The sequence below is a fragment of the Haliotis rubra genome, unplaced genomic scaffold (genome assembly GCF_003918875.1).
Source record: "Haliotis rubra isolate DU_JTF1 unplaced genomic scaffold, ASM391887v1 Scf14, whole genome shotgun sequence".
Taxonomy (NCBI): Eukaryota; Metazoa; Mollusca; class Gastropoda; order Lepetellida; family Haliotidae; genus Haliotis; species Haliotis rubra.
In genome coordinates this window covers 2,481,489-2,497,643 of record NW_025765336.1, presented here as the reverse complement: position 1 = coordinate 2,497,643, position 16,155 = coordinate 2,481,489, and the positions used below count along the sequence as shown (strand labels likewise).

General features: G+C 41.4%; 1 protein-coding gene across 17 annotated transcripts in view; it reads right to left on the bottom strand.

Moving 5' to 3' along the window:
* LOC124268726 (SCO-spondin-like) overlaps nt 1-11,220 on the bottom strand; it is a 52,571-nt gene extending 41,351 nt beyond the window's left edge. For 6 of the 17 annotated variants that reach the window (XM_046703749.1, XM_046703737.1, XM_046703750.1 and 3 more), the window contains exons 1-6: nt 10,897-11,216; nt 10,460-10,538; nt 7,474-7,734; nt 4,762-4,935; nt 3,514-3,708; nt 1,523-1,798 (exon numbers count right to left, since the gene is read on the bottom strand). In XM_046703749.1, coding sequence (XP_046559705.1) covers nt 1,523-1,798; nt 3,514-3,708; nt 4,762-4,935; nt 7,474-7,734; nt 10,460-10,538 — 985 coding nt within the window. In that variant the 5' untranslated portion in view covers nt 10,897-11,216. Of the gene's footprint in view, nt 1-1,522; nt 1,799-3,513; nt 3,709-4,761; nt 4,936-7,473; nt 7,735-10,459; nt 10,539-10,896 lie in introns of all 17 variants that reach the window. The other 11 variants (XM_046703735.1, XM_046703744.1, XM_046703740.1 and 8 more) reach the window with 4 other exon arrangements.
* Between the last annotated feature and the right edge of the window lie 4,935 nt (nt 11,221-16,155).

The following is a 16,155-nucleotide window of genomic DNA, read 5'->3' as shown; positions in this document are numbered from 1 at the left end:
TGTAATAACATACCGCCACTGTGGCGTCAACCCTGTAATACCATATACCGCCACGGTGGCGTCAACCCTGTAATACCATATTCCGCTACTGTGGCGTCAACCGTGTAATAACATACCGCCACTGTGGCGTCAACCCTGTAATACCATACACCGCCACTGTGGCGTCAACCGTGTAATAACATACCGCCACTGTGGCGTCAACCCTGTAATACCATATACCGCCACTGTGGCGTCAATACCGCCCGTCAACCCTGTAATACCATATACTGTGGCGCCACCATATACCGCCACTGTGGCGTCAACTGTGTAATACCATATACCGCCACTGTGTCAACCGTGTACCAACGTGTAATAACATACCGCCACTGTGGCGTCAACCGTGTAATACCATACCGCCATCACCGCATATACCGCCACTGGCGTCAACCCTGTAATACCGCCATATCACCGCCATATACCGTGGCATCAACCGTGTAATCACCATACCATATACCGCCACTGTGGCGTCAACCGTGTAATAACATACCCCACTGTGGCGTCAACCGTGTAATACCATATACCGCCACTGTGGCGTAATAATCACCGCCACTGTGGCGTCAACCGTGTAATACCATATACCGCAATGTGGCGTCAACCCTTTAATACCATATACCGCCCTGTATACCGCCACTGTGGCGTCAACCCCATATACCGCCACTGTAATACCATATACCGCCACTGTGGCGTCAACCGTGTAATACCATACCGCCACTGTGGCGTCAACCTTGTAATACCATATACCGCCACAGTGGCGTCAACCCTGTCAACATGTAATACCATATAATAACGTGTAATACCATACACCGCCCCAACTGTGTAATACCATATACCGCCAATGTGGCGTCAACCTAATGTATATACCGCCACTGTATCAACCCGCCACTGTGGCGTCAACCCTGTAATACCATATACCGCCACTTTGCTGTATATCTCCAAACCCCCTATACCATGGTTGACTCTGAGAAACAAAATGATTGATTCACGGATTCTGAGAGATAAAATGATAGCTAACAAGACTCACCAAAATTGATGATATAATATATGCTATATTTGGAGTTACACGTTCTTTGTAAAGTACAAATTCTAGTACTTGTCTTGGGTTGAGTCCCATCCGGGATTCGAACCCACACCCTCAGAGACAGGCACCTAATCGACAGCAGATTAGTGAGATGCCTAGACCCCTCAGCTACATAGGCTTCCACAAAAATGGAAGTCGGACAACTGGTAGTCTAGACTGCGGACTTTGTGAGCCCATCTAATAAGTGTAAATTGGCACGGCTCCCACGGCCGAAATCTATGAATACACAATGTCATTTAGATGATGATGTCAGCCCGATCTTAAGTACATCACCTCAATTATATCAACAATATGGATTCACTGCAAAGTATGCACTCAAGCAACGATGTCAAGTCCCTCTCAACGGAGGGTATTCCTGCTCCAATCAAGCTATTGATATAATTTTGCAATTAGTTTTGGACATACCTGAGCCAACTGTCAGCTGTGCTTCGGTCGTCTCTCCATTGTACGTGTAGGAGTACCGGCCAGAGTCAACGGCGTCGAGGGGCGTTATATACAGATACTGACTATTGCCAGCAGAAGCGATCACAATTTTGCCACCATCCTCAATGACCACACCATTTTTCCTCCATGTGCCTATGATTCCTGGAGCCGGGGCCTGAGTAAACTTCACTTCGAATAAAATCTGCTCACCAATGCCTAGACTCACGCTTCTGAGACCCATACTAAAGACACTCGGTGCTGTTAAAAAAAAATTCTTTTAGAATGCATGATTTCTTTGCATCTGTTTTATTAAAGATGTGTTATGATTGTTACCAGAGAACCGGGTGCAATATATCTACCATGAGCACTGTGTCTGATATTTTACATACATGTTGTGAAACTGTGATAAAATTCTACGAATGTTCATTCCTTGAAACCAAACGTATGACACCTTCATCGTTTTATGATACCACCCTGGCCTCATGCCACCGCCATCCATCATGCGTTAAATCTGCTTGGTCGTCTAAACATATAACATTATGCTGATATTTAAACTTCCCAAATTCCTATTTGATAAATACGAATGCAACTCCTTCTACTACTACTACTACTACTACTACTACTACTACTACTACTACTACTACTACTACTACTACTACTACTACTACAGCTACTGCTAGTGTTGATGCTCATGCTGCTACGACAGCAACAACAACAACTACTACTACTGCTGCTGCCCCGGCTACTACTACGTCTTCTACTACTACTACTACTACCTCTACTGCTACTACTACAGCTACTGCTAGTGTTGATGCTCATGCTGCTACGACAGCAACAACAACAACTACTACTACTGCTGCTGCCCGGCTACTACTACGTCTACTACTACTACTACTACTACTATTACTACCTCTACTGCTACTACTACAGCTACTGCTAGTGTTGATGCTCATGCTGCTACGACAGCAACAACAACAACTACTACTACTGCTGCTGCCCCGGCTACTACTACGTCTTCTACTACTACTACTACTACTACCTCTACTGCTACTACTACAGCTACTGCTAGTGTTGATGCTCATGCTGCTACGACAGCAACAACAACAACTACTACTACTGCTGCTGCCCCGGCTACTACTACGTCTACTACTACTACTACTACTACTACTACTCTACTGCTACTACTACAGCTACTGCTAGTGTTGATGCTCATGCTGCTACGACAGCAACAACAACAACAACTACTACTACTGCTGCTGCCCCGGCTACTACTACGTCTTCTACTACTACTACTACTACCTCTACTGCTACTACTACAGCTACTGCTAGTGTTGATGCTCATGTACGTCTTCAACAACTACTACTACTACCTCTACTGCTACTACTACAGCTACTGCTAGTGTTGATGCTCATGCTACGACAGCAACAGCAACAACTACTACTGCTACCACTACTACAAACACCTACTGTTGCTGCTGTTCCGGCTACTGTTACGTGTTCTTCTTCTTCGTCTACTACTACTACTACTACTACTACTACTACTACTACTACTATTACTACTGCTACTGGGGCGGTGGGGTAGACTAGTGGTTAAAGCGTTGGCTCGTCACGCCATAGACCCGGGTTCGAATCCCACATGGGTACAATGTGTGAAGCCCATTTCTGGTGTCCCCCGCCGTGATGTTGCTGGAATATTGCTAAAAGCGGCGTAAAACCAAACTCAGTCAGTCAGTACTACTGCTACTACTACAACTACTACTACTACTACTACTGCTACTACTACTACTACTGCTGCTGCTACTACTACTACTACTACAACTGCTTCTACTACAACTACTACTACTACTATTACTAGTGCTACTACTACTATTACTACTGCTACTACTACTATTACTACTGCTACTACTACTACTATTACTACTGCTACTACTACTACTACTCCTACTACTGCTACTACAGTAATGTGTACATACCACACGTTGCTGGCGCACACGCTTCGTTTTGACTCTGCTCCCGTTGCCCGGAGCAAGGGGCGCCGCCATCTATGGGAGCTGGGTTGTCACAATTCCTGGATCTAGTGATGTCGCGTCTCGCTGTAGGACCACACGTGGCAGGGCAGGAGGGAACACTCCATTGGGACCATGTTCCCCAGTTCCCGTTAACAGGACCTAAAGTAAACAAATGTTCCAGTTTTCTACATACACAATATGTTTGTTCCTGGTTTGTTCCTAGTTTGTTTGAAGCCTGGGATAAAAAATTTTTTGTGTTGACGCTTTTCTATTTGATTTAACCTGGCAAGAGTTGAGAGCAGGTAAATATTAAATTTTCATTGACACATGTCAATGTTTACTGTACATCTAATGTTTACTGGTTTTTTTTCTAATTTTGTTTACTCGCATTACCTTTTATGAGTGCACAACTGACTATAATAGCCACAAACGTATATTTGGAAAACATTTAACTTGAATCTAAAGTCAAGTTTTAATAACAAACAAAACAAACAGTGAGTCTGATTTGGTATTTCTATATCTTGGAAACTTACCAGTAAATAGAGGAATGAAAACCATGTTCATTTTTAAACAAATCTTTAACTATTTATGGCAACATTTTCTCAAGTTATACATAATTTCTCTATTTCAACATTCCTTAATTCATGAACGGCGTGCTACCCGTGGTATATTTTGTGTAGAAGAGTGAATAGAAACCCTTTATCTCCAGAAATCAAAATCTGTGAGTCACTCTCTATCGTCAAGTGAAAAGTTAAAACCCACCTGTTTCACAGTGCCTATGACTGACTCCTTTCACTCTATTCTTTTCAGCGCGCTGAGCATTCATAAGTGTCTAGACAATTGAGCTCTGTAAGTGACCTTATCATTATTATATTGTGTCAGTCCTACACTCTCTAGGAGGCGGTGGGTAGCCTAGTGGTTAAAGCGTTCGCTCGTCACGCTGAAGACCCGGGTTCGATTCCCCACATGGGTACAATGTGTGAAACCCATTTTTTCGGTGTTCCCCGCCGTGATATTGCTGGAATATTGCACACACACAAAGCGGCGTAAAACCAACTCACACACACACACACACACACACACACTCACTCTCTAGACATAGGTCATCAGCGTTAAAATATTAAACTGTTCCATTATTTGTAAGTTTGGTTTCATGGCCAGTCTCGGCGTGGTTAACAGGGACCTATACAGCATACTAGTGCCACAACATACCACATGCAGGTCCACACGATCGGAATGCACTCTGGCTTCCTACTCCAGAACAGGAATTGGCAAAGGAGCAGGTCCTGCTTCTACTAGCATTGTGCATGGCTGTAGGACCACACGTGACCGGACAGGGGGGACCGATCCACTGTGTCCACTCCCCCCACACTCCCACCACAACATCTGAAATCAGACAGGCGCTCTTGATTCAAATGATACCGATAGACAAAAGAAGGTGTACACGTACAAATTGGATTTGACCAATAATTACATAACGTTACCAAAATGTTCCTAGGCCAAATACTTCGCCAAAACACTGGAAACTATATTAAATGTATATATGTCGTATAACCATGTCTGGTATATTTTATTTTCAGCCACCATCAAGCATAGCTATTTACTTTCCAATGCACATCTGTCTATATGGTGATTAATAATAATGATAATGAGTGAATGTGTAACCCGCCAAACTCCACGCCAGCTGGTATGCTCATGGCGCTACATTTAAAGTTTTTAGGTGAGAGTCTAGACAAAGTACTTCTTAAATAAAAACGTTTTGAGGAGAGTTTTGAAGGAGAGCAGGCGTGGGGCTGTCTTTGAGATCTTCAGGCAGAGAATTCCATAGAACAGCTGATTGGTAGGCAAATGATCAGAATCCAAATCGTTTTAGTCTGTATCTAGGCACTGTGCACATAATTTGGGACTGGGCTCTGAGAGTTCTGGTTGGATTATACTGGCTTACAAGTTCACACAAATAGGATGGCACGATAGCGTTAAGGCACCGGTATGCGAGTATAAGAACTTTAAACTCAATTCTACCTGAGATGGGCAGTCAGTGTAGGGATCGTAGAAGTGGCTGTGTATCTACAAACTTTGGAGCAAGACACACAATTCGGGCTGCAGTATTCTGTATTTTTTGAAGCTTTGAAACAGATTCTTGTGACACACTACACAGTAGGCTATTGCAATAGTAGTGACTAACTATTAGTGATTAACTAATAAATAAATGATCTGACCAATTGCTTGCTCAACATTAACTTTAACTATTTTCTGAAAATTCGATTAGCTGTATCATGCCAGCAGTAACTATCACACACGGACAGTTGCTGGCATGCTAGAAGACGTAGACTCCGGGGCGGTAGGGTAGCCTAGTGGTTAAACCGTCAGGCTCAGGACCCGGGTTCGATTCCCCACATGGGTACAATGTGTGAAGCCGATGATATTGCTGGAGTATTGCTAAAAGCGGCGTGAATCCCAACTCACTCTCAAATCACCCGGGACCGTGTTAAATGGCTCCCTTTTCTCACATTTCAGCATCCGTCTAATTTTCATTTAACGAAGAGAATTATTGATAAACCAATCTCATGAAGTTCCCGATCCAATAAACATGCACATGAATTCACCTTGCGTGCCTTCAATTCCATATATACAACGCCAACTTGCTAAAACACAATTACATCCTTTCAGTAAGTTGATTTATTACTTAAAAGAGGTATTTCCCATGGCGTATTGTATTTATATAAAAACTATTCATTGAATTTTGATTATTTTCAGGATGGTAAAAACAGTACTAATTTTAATTGCAGAAGTTCTTAAAACTGAACTTCTGGATCTTTTCCACACATTTCAGAGGTTCAGTTTAAATACGGCCCATCGTACTTTTTATCAATATTCTGTCAATATATCTTTAATTGAAATTACAAAAATGTATCAGATTACCCATAATTACTTATGCTGTATCGCAATATCTGTCATTCGTGTACACAGCGCATGTAAAACATGATTCATTGTGTTTATATAGCACCTTTATATATTTACATACCAAACACCAAGTATTTGCTTTGAGTCACATGAGAGATATTGTACACTGTACGGATGTAACTTTATTCATTCATTCATTCACTTAAGACAGTGTACATCTTAGGATGTAGCTTCTGTATGGCATTTCATTAATTCATTCGTTCATTCACAGGAGATATATTGTACATCTTCAGATGTAACTTCATTCATTCACTCATTCATTCACATGAGATATAGTGTACATATTCAGATGTAACTTCATTCATTCACTCATTCATTCACATGAGATATAGTGTACATATTCAGATGTAACTTCATTCATTCACTCATTCATTCACATGAGATATATTGTACATCTTCAGATGTAACTTCATTCATTCACTCATTCATTCACATGAGATATAGTGTACATATTCAGATGTAACTTCATTCATTCATTCATTCATTCACATTAGAGACACTGTACATCAGATGTAAGTTACTTCATTCATTCACATGAGATATATTGTACATCTTCAGATGTAACTTCATTCATTCATTCACATGAGATATATTGTACATCTTCAGATGTAACTTCATTCATTCACTCATTCATTCACATGAGATATTGTGTACATATTCAGATGTAACTTCATTCATTCATTCATTCATTCACATTAGAGACACTGTACATCAGATGTAAGTTACTTCATTCATTCACATGAGATATATTGTACATCTTCAGATGTAACTTCATTCATTCATTCACATGAGATATATGGTACATCAGATGTAACTTCATTCTTTCATTCATTCACATTGGAGACATAGTACATCAGCTGTAACTTCATTCATTCACATGAGAGATGTCGTACATACGATATGATAACTTCATTTATTCATTCATTCATTCATTCATTCATTCATTCATTCATCACCTACCTCCTACTGTGAGATATGCTGACGTGGACTGTCCATTCACTGTAAAGGTATATCGTCCAGTGTCAGACATAATAAGGCTAAAGATGACCAGCTGACGTAACTGTCCAGTGGAACTAATCTGTAGTTTGCCGGGTATGTCAAATAGTTGTACGCCATCCTTAAACCATTGTCCGGCATCTGGTATCCCGGGAATGACTGTAACCTCCATGTTACCAAATCTTCCTGGTTCAAAGTTTACGTCCTGCAATTGTTGCTGAAAGACTAACAGTAAAAAAAATCGTGAAAACATATCAGGATGTTACTGTTCGAACAATGTATGAAATGTGCTCCTGATATATTCACATTTATAGATATAAAAGTAAATATCCTGGAAAGGGTAAAACTGGGAGGCATATCATATCATATCATATCATATCTGGATACGGGACTGATTCGGTAGCTTGTGACCTTCGTGTAATAAAGTTTTGTTTTGTCAAGTTTTAGAAGACAGTGGTTTTAATAAGAGTGAGTGAATGAGTAATTATGGTTTTACGCCGAATTTAGCAATATTCCAGCAACATCACGGAGGGGACACCAGAAATGGGCTTCACACATTGTACCCACTTGGGAAATCGAACCCGGGTCTTCGGCGTGACGAACGAACGCTTTAACCACTAGGCTACCCCGCCGGCCCGGTTTACAAAGAGATGTAACGGTATATTGTAAGTATGACTATTCCGGTATAATAACGGTACATCCAAAGCATAGTTCGACAGCACGTATACTTCTTTTGTTGTCTCCATCCTGAGTATGTCAAGGTTGGGGAAAGAGTGGGATGGTGGAGTGTACGCTAGTGTGTGCGTGTGTATGCGTGTGCGTGTGTGTGTATGGATGTGTGTCGGGGACGGAATTGGGGAGGAGAAGGGGTATGTGAGTCTAATGTATCTTTTATGACGTGTCCAGCTTACCTTAAGTTATATGTCCAACGTATACTTTGGGACTTGTTCAAAAGTAGACACACAAAGAATAGGAACAAAACCATTAAACTGAGGTGAGTTGGTGTATCATGGTACCTTCGGATGTATTTATGGGTCATTATTTTGTTGAAAGTCCAATTTGTCACTGGTTACGACACATCGGACTACAGACATACGCGGTACAATTCACATTTCCATCTGATCATCATGGTGCACTGTGAGCCCTATGGCCACACATCTTATCGTCTTTTGTGAGATATTAATAATTAATCGCATAGCCAAACCCTTTCATGTCTAGCTACAATCAAATAAGGTTATATCCTGTCAAACCCTGTAGTATCTCGCTCTGATGTGACCTGAAGGTTGTCTCGAAGTAAAACTGTTTGCGTACACCTTCGTAAGTTATCATTTTATCGGTTGTGCCGAACCTTGGACAACTCGATGTGAGTGCGTTTAGTTTTACGACGATTTTAGCAATATTCCAGCAATATCACAGCATGGGGCACCAGAAATGGGCTTCACACATTGTACCCATGTGGGGAATCGAACCCGGGTCTTCGGCGTGACGAGCGAACGCTTTTACCACTAGGCTACTCCATCATCCCCGAATAACTCGAAGTAATCACATAATTCCTTTCGACTTCGACGTGACGGCGTGTAACTGTTATTTCGTTTGCTCTACTCTCACACAGACACACACACAAATGACGACAAACAACGGCGTTGCAGTAATAGAAAGATTATATACACATAGTCATCGTTCATTCCCACACCAATACTATCGGTAATTTAGATGCTTCAATAAATCAAGGTAGTTATTTTATTATCAAAGCTCAAAAATGAGGACAGTGTTTATGGATATACAACGTCTTTATTCTGTATAGGCGACGTTTCGACACAGATTTTAATGTCACTTGCTAAACACTAAATGTTCTTGCTTGACGACATTAGAATCTATGTCGAAACGTCGCCTACACAGAATAAAGAAGTTGTATATCCTTAAAAAAATGTCCTCATTCTTCATCTCCTCAACTTCTAGAATGCCAATCAAAAAATATATTAAGCTCAGTCGAATTTCCTTGATGCATCAGTGAAGATTAAAACTTGAGTTCGACGTTTAACTGAAATACGCTATTGTAACGTTTCATCGCCGTGTTCATACTTGCATACACTCTAAATGCATTGAAAACCAGGGGCGTTTCGACATTATGGTGTCTACACTTAAGGGCTGTAATAATCATAAATATGGTGCGACGATGATAAAATCCATCTGCAGAGAAGGAATGCCAAGTTATCAAATGTAACCGCTAAGGACACCATTGTACTGTAAGCCTGTTCCCAATATTTCCCACATGAGTCATCGTGAGTAAAACATGCGCCAACAACTACCACAGTGTAAAACACCCGTTTCAACTGAAGACAACCGTCAGTTTCTCCTGGAGTTGAGTCTCATGGCGTCATTTCGTCACACTCCAGGACATTGGGGGTACTCCCCACAGGGGGTATGACTACCGACTGGGAACAATGCCCACACCCCTTTTCGCTGTTGTCAACACTGACCCGAGATTGTCTGTTATCAATGACATTCTCTACCTTTTCTCGCAAATAGATACATGCGTGAATACCCCTTTGATGTGAATGCCCATAGTTGTCAGTCGGGTATAGGCGCGTACAGATTTAGAGGTATTCAAAGCTGGCTAGGAAGGGAATTGTAGGGTAACAACGTTTCATTGTTAGAATACAGGTCATCCTAATGATCCAGTTTGCATCTCGTAGTCTTGCCACGGCGGTGTTGAGTTTTATCTAAGACTCTTCAGAGTTATTTGGCAACACTACACCTACTCTAGAGCGTTTCCTAGGTGTATAATTCAAGGCGTTCTCATCAATATGACATGATATAACTGAAATATATTCTCAGGGGCGTGAACCACACATACACTATTACTCATTCATGTTCACAGTACAAACATCTTAAAATATCCTTGTATAAAGACCAGACTTTTGTGTAATCTAAAGTTATAAAATATTACCGGTCTGTTGATAAGTGAGTTGAAGGCCGATGATCAGACATAATCCGGTCACAATTAGGTTATGGTGTAGGGACGTCATCTATAAAACAACACGTGTTACTAAGACATTTGTTAACGTAAACCCATATCATACATATCATAAAATAACTTATAAACGTTGAACACAAGAAGCAGATCGAGTGACCAATATGCTTGTGATACATATTTCCTTAATATATACACCTGTAATGTATAATTTATTATAAAAACGGTATGTCCGTCATATCTTAACCAAATAAGTTATAAACGTTGAGAAATGAATACGAAATCAAGAAATTAAGACGATCAAAGTGACCAACATGCTTGTTTATACATAATACCTAAATATGTTCACCGGCAATACTTAATTAGTTATAAAAATAGTATTTCCGTATTACTTCGAGGATAAAATGGCTTACCTCTGACTTTGAAGTGACGTCTCTCAGAATCGATTGTCTATATCAGCTTGTTCCTTGAAAGGCGTTGTTTTAGCACGGGTTGTACATCCAGCAAGACTGCATACCGTCACACCCAACCCACTGAACAGTGTGTCACGAATGTGAAGCCCGCTACCGTTAACGTGAATAGCGTTGAATAACTACACGGGTGATTGTTTGCGTTCCCCGAGTCGCTTGTATGCCTTTGTATATTTTCCTCAATCGAAACAGCAATAGAATCAATATACGGGGTGGTTAAACGGGTATGTAGGACAGAGCCCCGCTTCATAACTCGTGCAGCGAGGCTAGCCTGACGTGTTCGACTGGTTTAATCTTCTACATGCGCAGTGTTGCTGTACCAGGGTTCATGAACGTCATCACGAAATGATAATATTTCAAAACAATTAAACCCCAGGGGGATATCGAGGAAGAATAGGGTCCTGGCTCTCAATGTTTGTCGTAAAACCAAGGGGGTTAAAGTCCGTGCCGGCCTCATAACCTCTCGGGTCGTTTACGCTACCACTGGGCGTAACTTTTATAAATGAACACTATGGCTAATTGCATATAATACACGTGAACGTATCATTGTATTAAAGCGTAATTAACGTTACAAAAACAGCATGGGTATACGGTAAATATATAGACACAGTCCTCCTTTAACTCACACACATACTCTGTGTTAGAACGGTTGTTCAAGCATACATTTCCCTCTCTCTCTTTCTCTCTCTCCCTCGGTTTCTATTCACATCTTTCTCTCGCTCTTTCCCTCTCTATCTCTCTCAAATGACCATGGTAGAGCTTGAGTATTGTTTTTTATGTATTTTTATTCTATTTCACATTTTGAAGAACATTATCTTGAGGAAAATAGGCCCTCAACCAACATCCAATACGGGGATCGATCCTTGGTGATTTCGTAGATACATTAATTTTGTTAATTAGGAAACAATTTCACCGTTGGCATCGATTAGTGAACATACATACAACCTAGCTCCGCGACAAATAGCAACAGAGGGCGATCGATATAACCTAAAAACAATGAAAGTGACAAAACCCTTATGCACCCATGAGAAATTTTTGCCAAAAGGATAGTCGACTGTACAATTCTGGCAACATGTGCATGTGTTTGTGAATCAACATCAACATAGTGATGATACCGGGTATTCGCGAACAAAACCCCTCCCACCTAGACTAACGTTTAATCTCTGAATATATATAAGTTTGATAGTAACAAACAATCCCATTTAAATTGAAAAGGAGCCCTAGGGAGACCAGAGATCCTGAACCTGAGGAAATCTAGACTTGCCTCATTTAGGGCTTTAGCATTGCATAGTGGGCTAGGCTGTAGGGACAATAATATGGTTCAGGGACTGTGAGACAGGCTACCCTCCCACCCTACATTAAATTGGTATCCTTGCTATACAAGGCACTTCACCTCATGACCTGACCCCCTGGCTTCAAGATACTCCCCTTTAACCAAGGCTATGCGCCTCGCGCATTTGTGTTCGTCATTCAGTGTTGAATGCACTTCCTGTCATCCTAGGAATGTTCTCAGTTGGAGATATAACGGACTGTACAAACTGCTCAGCGTGAATAGAATGGCCTTGATCTGTCCCGACATTTGTACTGTACAGTGTGTTGTATGGTCTACCCCGCTACAGTTGCTGCCTCATCAACATTGGTATTGTCAGTTCTGTTGGCAGAGATTCTTGCTTCATCGGTTACCGAAAACGTCACGCAGATGACCCGGGTTCGATTCCCCACATGGGTACAATGTGTGAAGCCCATTTCTGGTGTTCCCCGCCGTGATATTGCTGGAATATTGCTAAAAGCTAAAACCTCTCTCACGCTTCTAGTTGCGACTTGTATGTTGATAGCAACACCGAGTTCAGTAGATAAGGCTGCTGCTTTCTAAATGCAATATGGTTGTTTAAAATAATATTTGAAACTAATCTAATCGTGAAAGTTTACTGACTTCACAGTTCTATTGTTATGCATACTGACACTATTTTTGCACAAAGTGTACAAAATTGTCACCATGACAAATAACACAATAACACATAAGCGGATCCAGAGGGATGGTGCAGGGATGCGCACCCTCACTTTTGTCCTGAAATTTTATTAAATGACCATTGACACTCTCGTGAAAATTAAGTGGGCACATCCCCTTTCTCAAAACAACGGTATCCGCCCCTGAAACATTAGCATTGTTTCAATCCATCAAAGGTCATACTTGACACAACCTTTCTTTCAAGTTATTTCCACAAATGCGTCGTTTCAAGAGAGTCCTCATCTTGCGACAACAGTCATTACCAGAACTGTATACGTGAACTGTTCAAGTTGAACTCCCCTGTGTCAGTGTGCGGGTGTAGTCGATATAAAGGCGATAGAACGCCAAAGTGATTAATCATTTACACAGCTATTGAGCCGAGTATCAATCATAGGTGATGTGAGCCGCGGAGGTTGTTTTCAATCGATTTTCCTGACACAGGTAATAAAACAGGTGATGACTCTTTTAGGGAGTGGCACTTTGTTCGTTTCAAGAAAAGATGGTATCGTGACCGCAAACTCAACTCCTAAAATATTTCACCGCTTATCCAACTCCAGTTGTTTCGAGAAACCTTCAATCAAGTGAATTCCTGAAAAAATAACGGTTGGGTCGTAGAAGTAGCAGATACTTTTCGACGGCTGACGAGCTGTTCATTTGTAGACTGCTTCTAATATGAGAGAAATTTCTGTGATCATATCCTGTTTTCAATAAATAAGTGGAAGGTGTAGATTTGGTTGACGATGGTGGCTGCGTTTCAAAGGCTTCATAACCTAATGTACTGCTGCTTAAGACAGGAGTTAGGGGCTATGTTGTGACAGCAAAAATTAGGATGTTTTGGTCACCAATAGCAACCAGAAGGAAGTTCTGGTTTGTTGATGTCTGAGTGAGTGAGTTGGATTTCACGCCTCTTGTAGCAAAATTCCAACAATTCCAAGGAGGGGATGCCAGAAATGACGGCACACATTGTACCCATGTGGGGAATGGAACCCTAGCTTAACAACTAGGCTACCCAACGGGCCCGGTTGTTGTCTGAACGTTGAGTAGACACCAAACCAGTATAATCACTCACGTATAAATCTTACTCCCACGGCAGACTGGGCAAGTGGGAAAGAATCAGCTAGCTCGATCTGATTGCTCACAGGTCCGTTGACTGGGTATTGTAAAGCAACACAAATGCACTAGAGCGTTGACATATTTTCATTTTAAATATGAATGATCAGCACATTAGATCAATAACGATGAATGTCTATTTAAGATCTGGTCATTAGTTCGTAATTACAAAGGCCTCGGATGAAATACTTTTCGTGTCACGCTTAAACAAACAACAGGTAGACTATTTGTATGCAGATTATTTGCAAATGTGATGCAGGAAGGTATTGTAAGTCGTCACTTGTACTTGTACAATATGCCTCGTGATTATCCTGGTTATAATTGGTTTTCAGCAACCTTTGCTTGTAAGAGGCAACTAATGGGATCGGGTGGTCAGGCTCGCTGACTTGGTTGACACATGTCATCGTATCCTATTTGCGTAGATCGATGCTCATGATGTTGATCACTGGAATTGTCTGGTCCAGACTCGATTATTTACAGACCGCCGCCATATAGCTGGACTATTACAGAGCGCGGTTAAACAGCAAACACACTAAACTGACCTGTATAATAGAAAAGCAAATCGCTTTCAAGGCTATATTTTGCTGGATATTGGTAAAGGCCTCTCATAACACCTAAAGAGTACCTACAGTTTTCTTTGTTAGTGTCGCAATGCTGAAAACACAGGTCTGGACTATTCCAACTACATAACACCCTGTAAACAATTATTGACTGACACGATGAGTAATTGATATGTGAAGCTGGGATACGATGATAGTGTCATTCAAATCAACGAGGGTGGCTGCCGTTAACCAAATGAACAGAGGTGACAACCGTCAACCAATACAACGACAGTGACTATCGTCAACCACTACATCGATAGTGACTACCATCAACCAATACAACGACAACGAGGGTGAGTTGAACGATGATGACTACCATCAACCTTATACAACGAGGGTGACTACCATCAACCAATACAACGAAGGTGACTACGGTCAACCAATACAACGACAGTGACTATCGTCAACCACTACATCGACAGTGACTACCATCAACCAATACAACGACTACGAGGGTGAGTTGAACGATGATGACTACAATCAACCAATACAACGAGCGTCACTACGGTCAACCAATACAACGGGGGTGACTACGGTCAACCAATACAACGACAGTGACTATCGTCAACCACTACATCGACAGTGACTACCATCAACCAATACAACGACAACGAGGGTGAGTTGAACGATGATGACTACCGTCAGCCAATACAACGACAGTCACTACCATCAACCAATACAACGAGCGTCACTGCTGTCAACCAATACAACGGGGTGACTACTGTCAACCAATACAACGGGGTGACTACGGTCAACCAGTACAACGGGGTGACTACGGTCAACCAGTACAACGAGGGTGACTACGGTCAACCAGTACAACAAGGGTGACTACGGTCAACCAGTACAACGAGGGTGACTACCAGATTATTTGGCTGCTGGTTGATTCTAACCCGGATCTTCACTATCGACAGATTCAGTACACTGGTACCTGGACTGGTGTGTTTCTTTGCGGTGGTGTTCAGCCAACACGTACAACGATCACATGTCTAAAGAAAAAACCCAATAGTCCAGTACACTCGATGTGCCTTTGCATCTGTTTGGATTGGGTGGGATCCCAGTTTAATAGGATAGGCTTATTCGTTCACAGTTGTATTTTTAATATCATCACTCATTTGTTCAGAAACACCTGCGTATGATATACTCATGGAAACAAATAAGGGAACACGTGAAAGTGCAAGTGTTCCCTGATTCTTTTCCAGGCTTCCTCAGAAGGTATGTATTGCACTGTGGGTGAAATTCTAGGAATAAATAAAGGAACTCTCGTACTTTTATGTGTTCCCTTATTCGTTTCCATGAGTATATACTCGGAATCAGACAATGGAAGGATGTCTGTAGGTAATGGAAAGATTTTGTCACCTTTACTTAAATATGATATAGTAAACTGTACAGCCAAATATACTACCAATTTACAGAAAAGGCCCTCCTTCAGTAAATACTGAATTGTTAAAATGTTTCTCGAAAGAATACTACCTGAGCACAAAG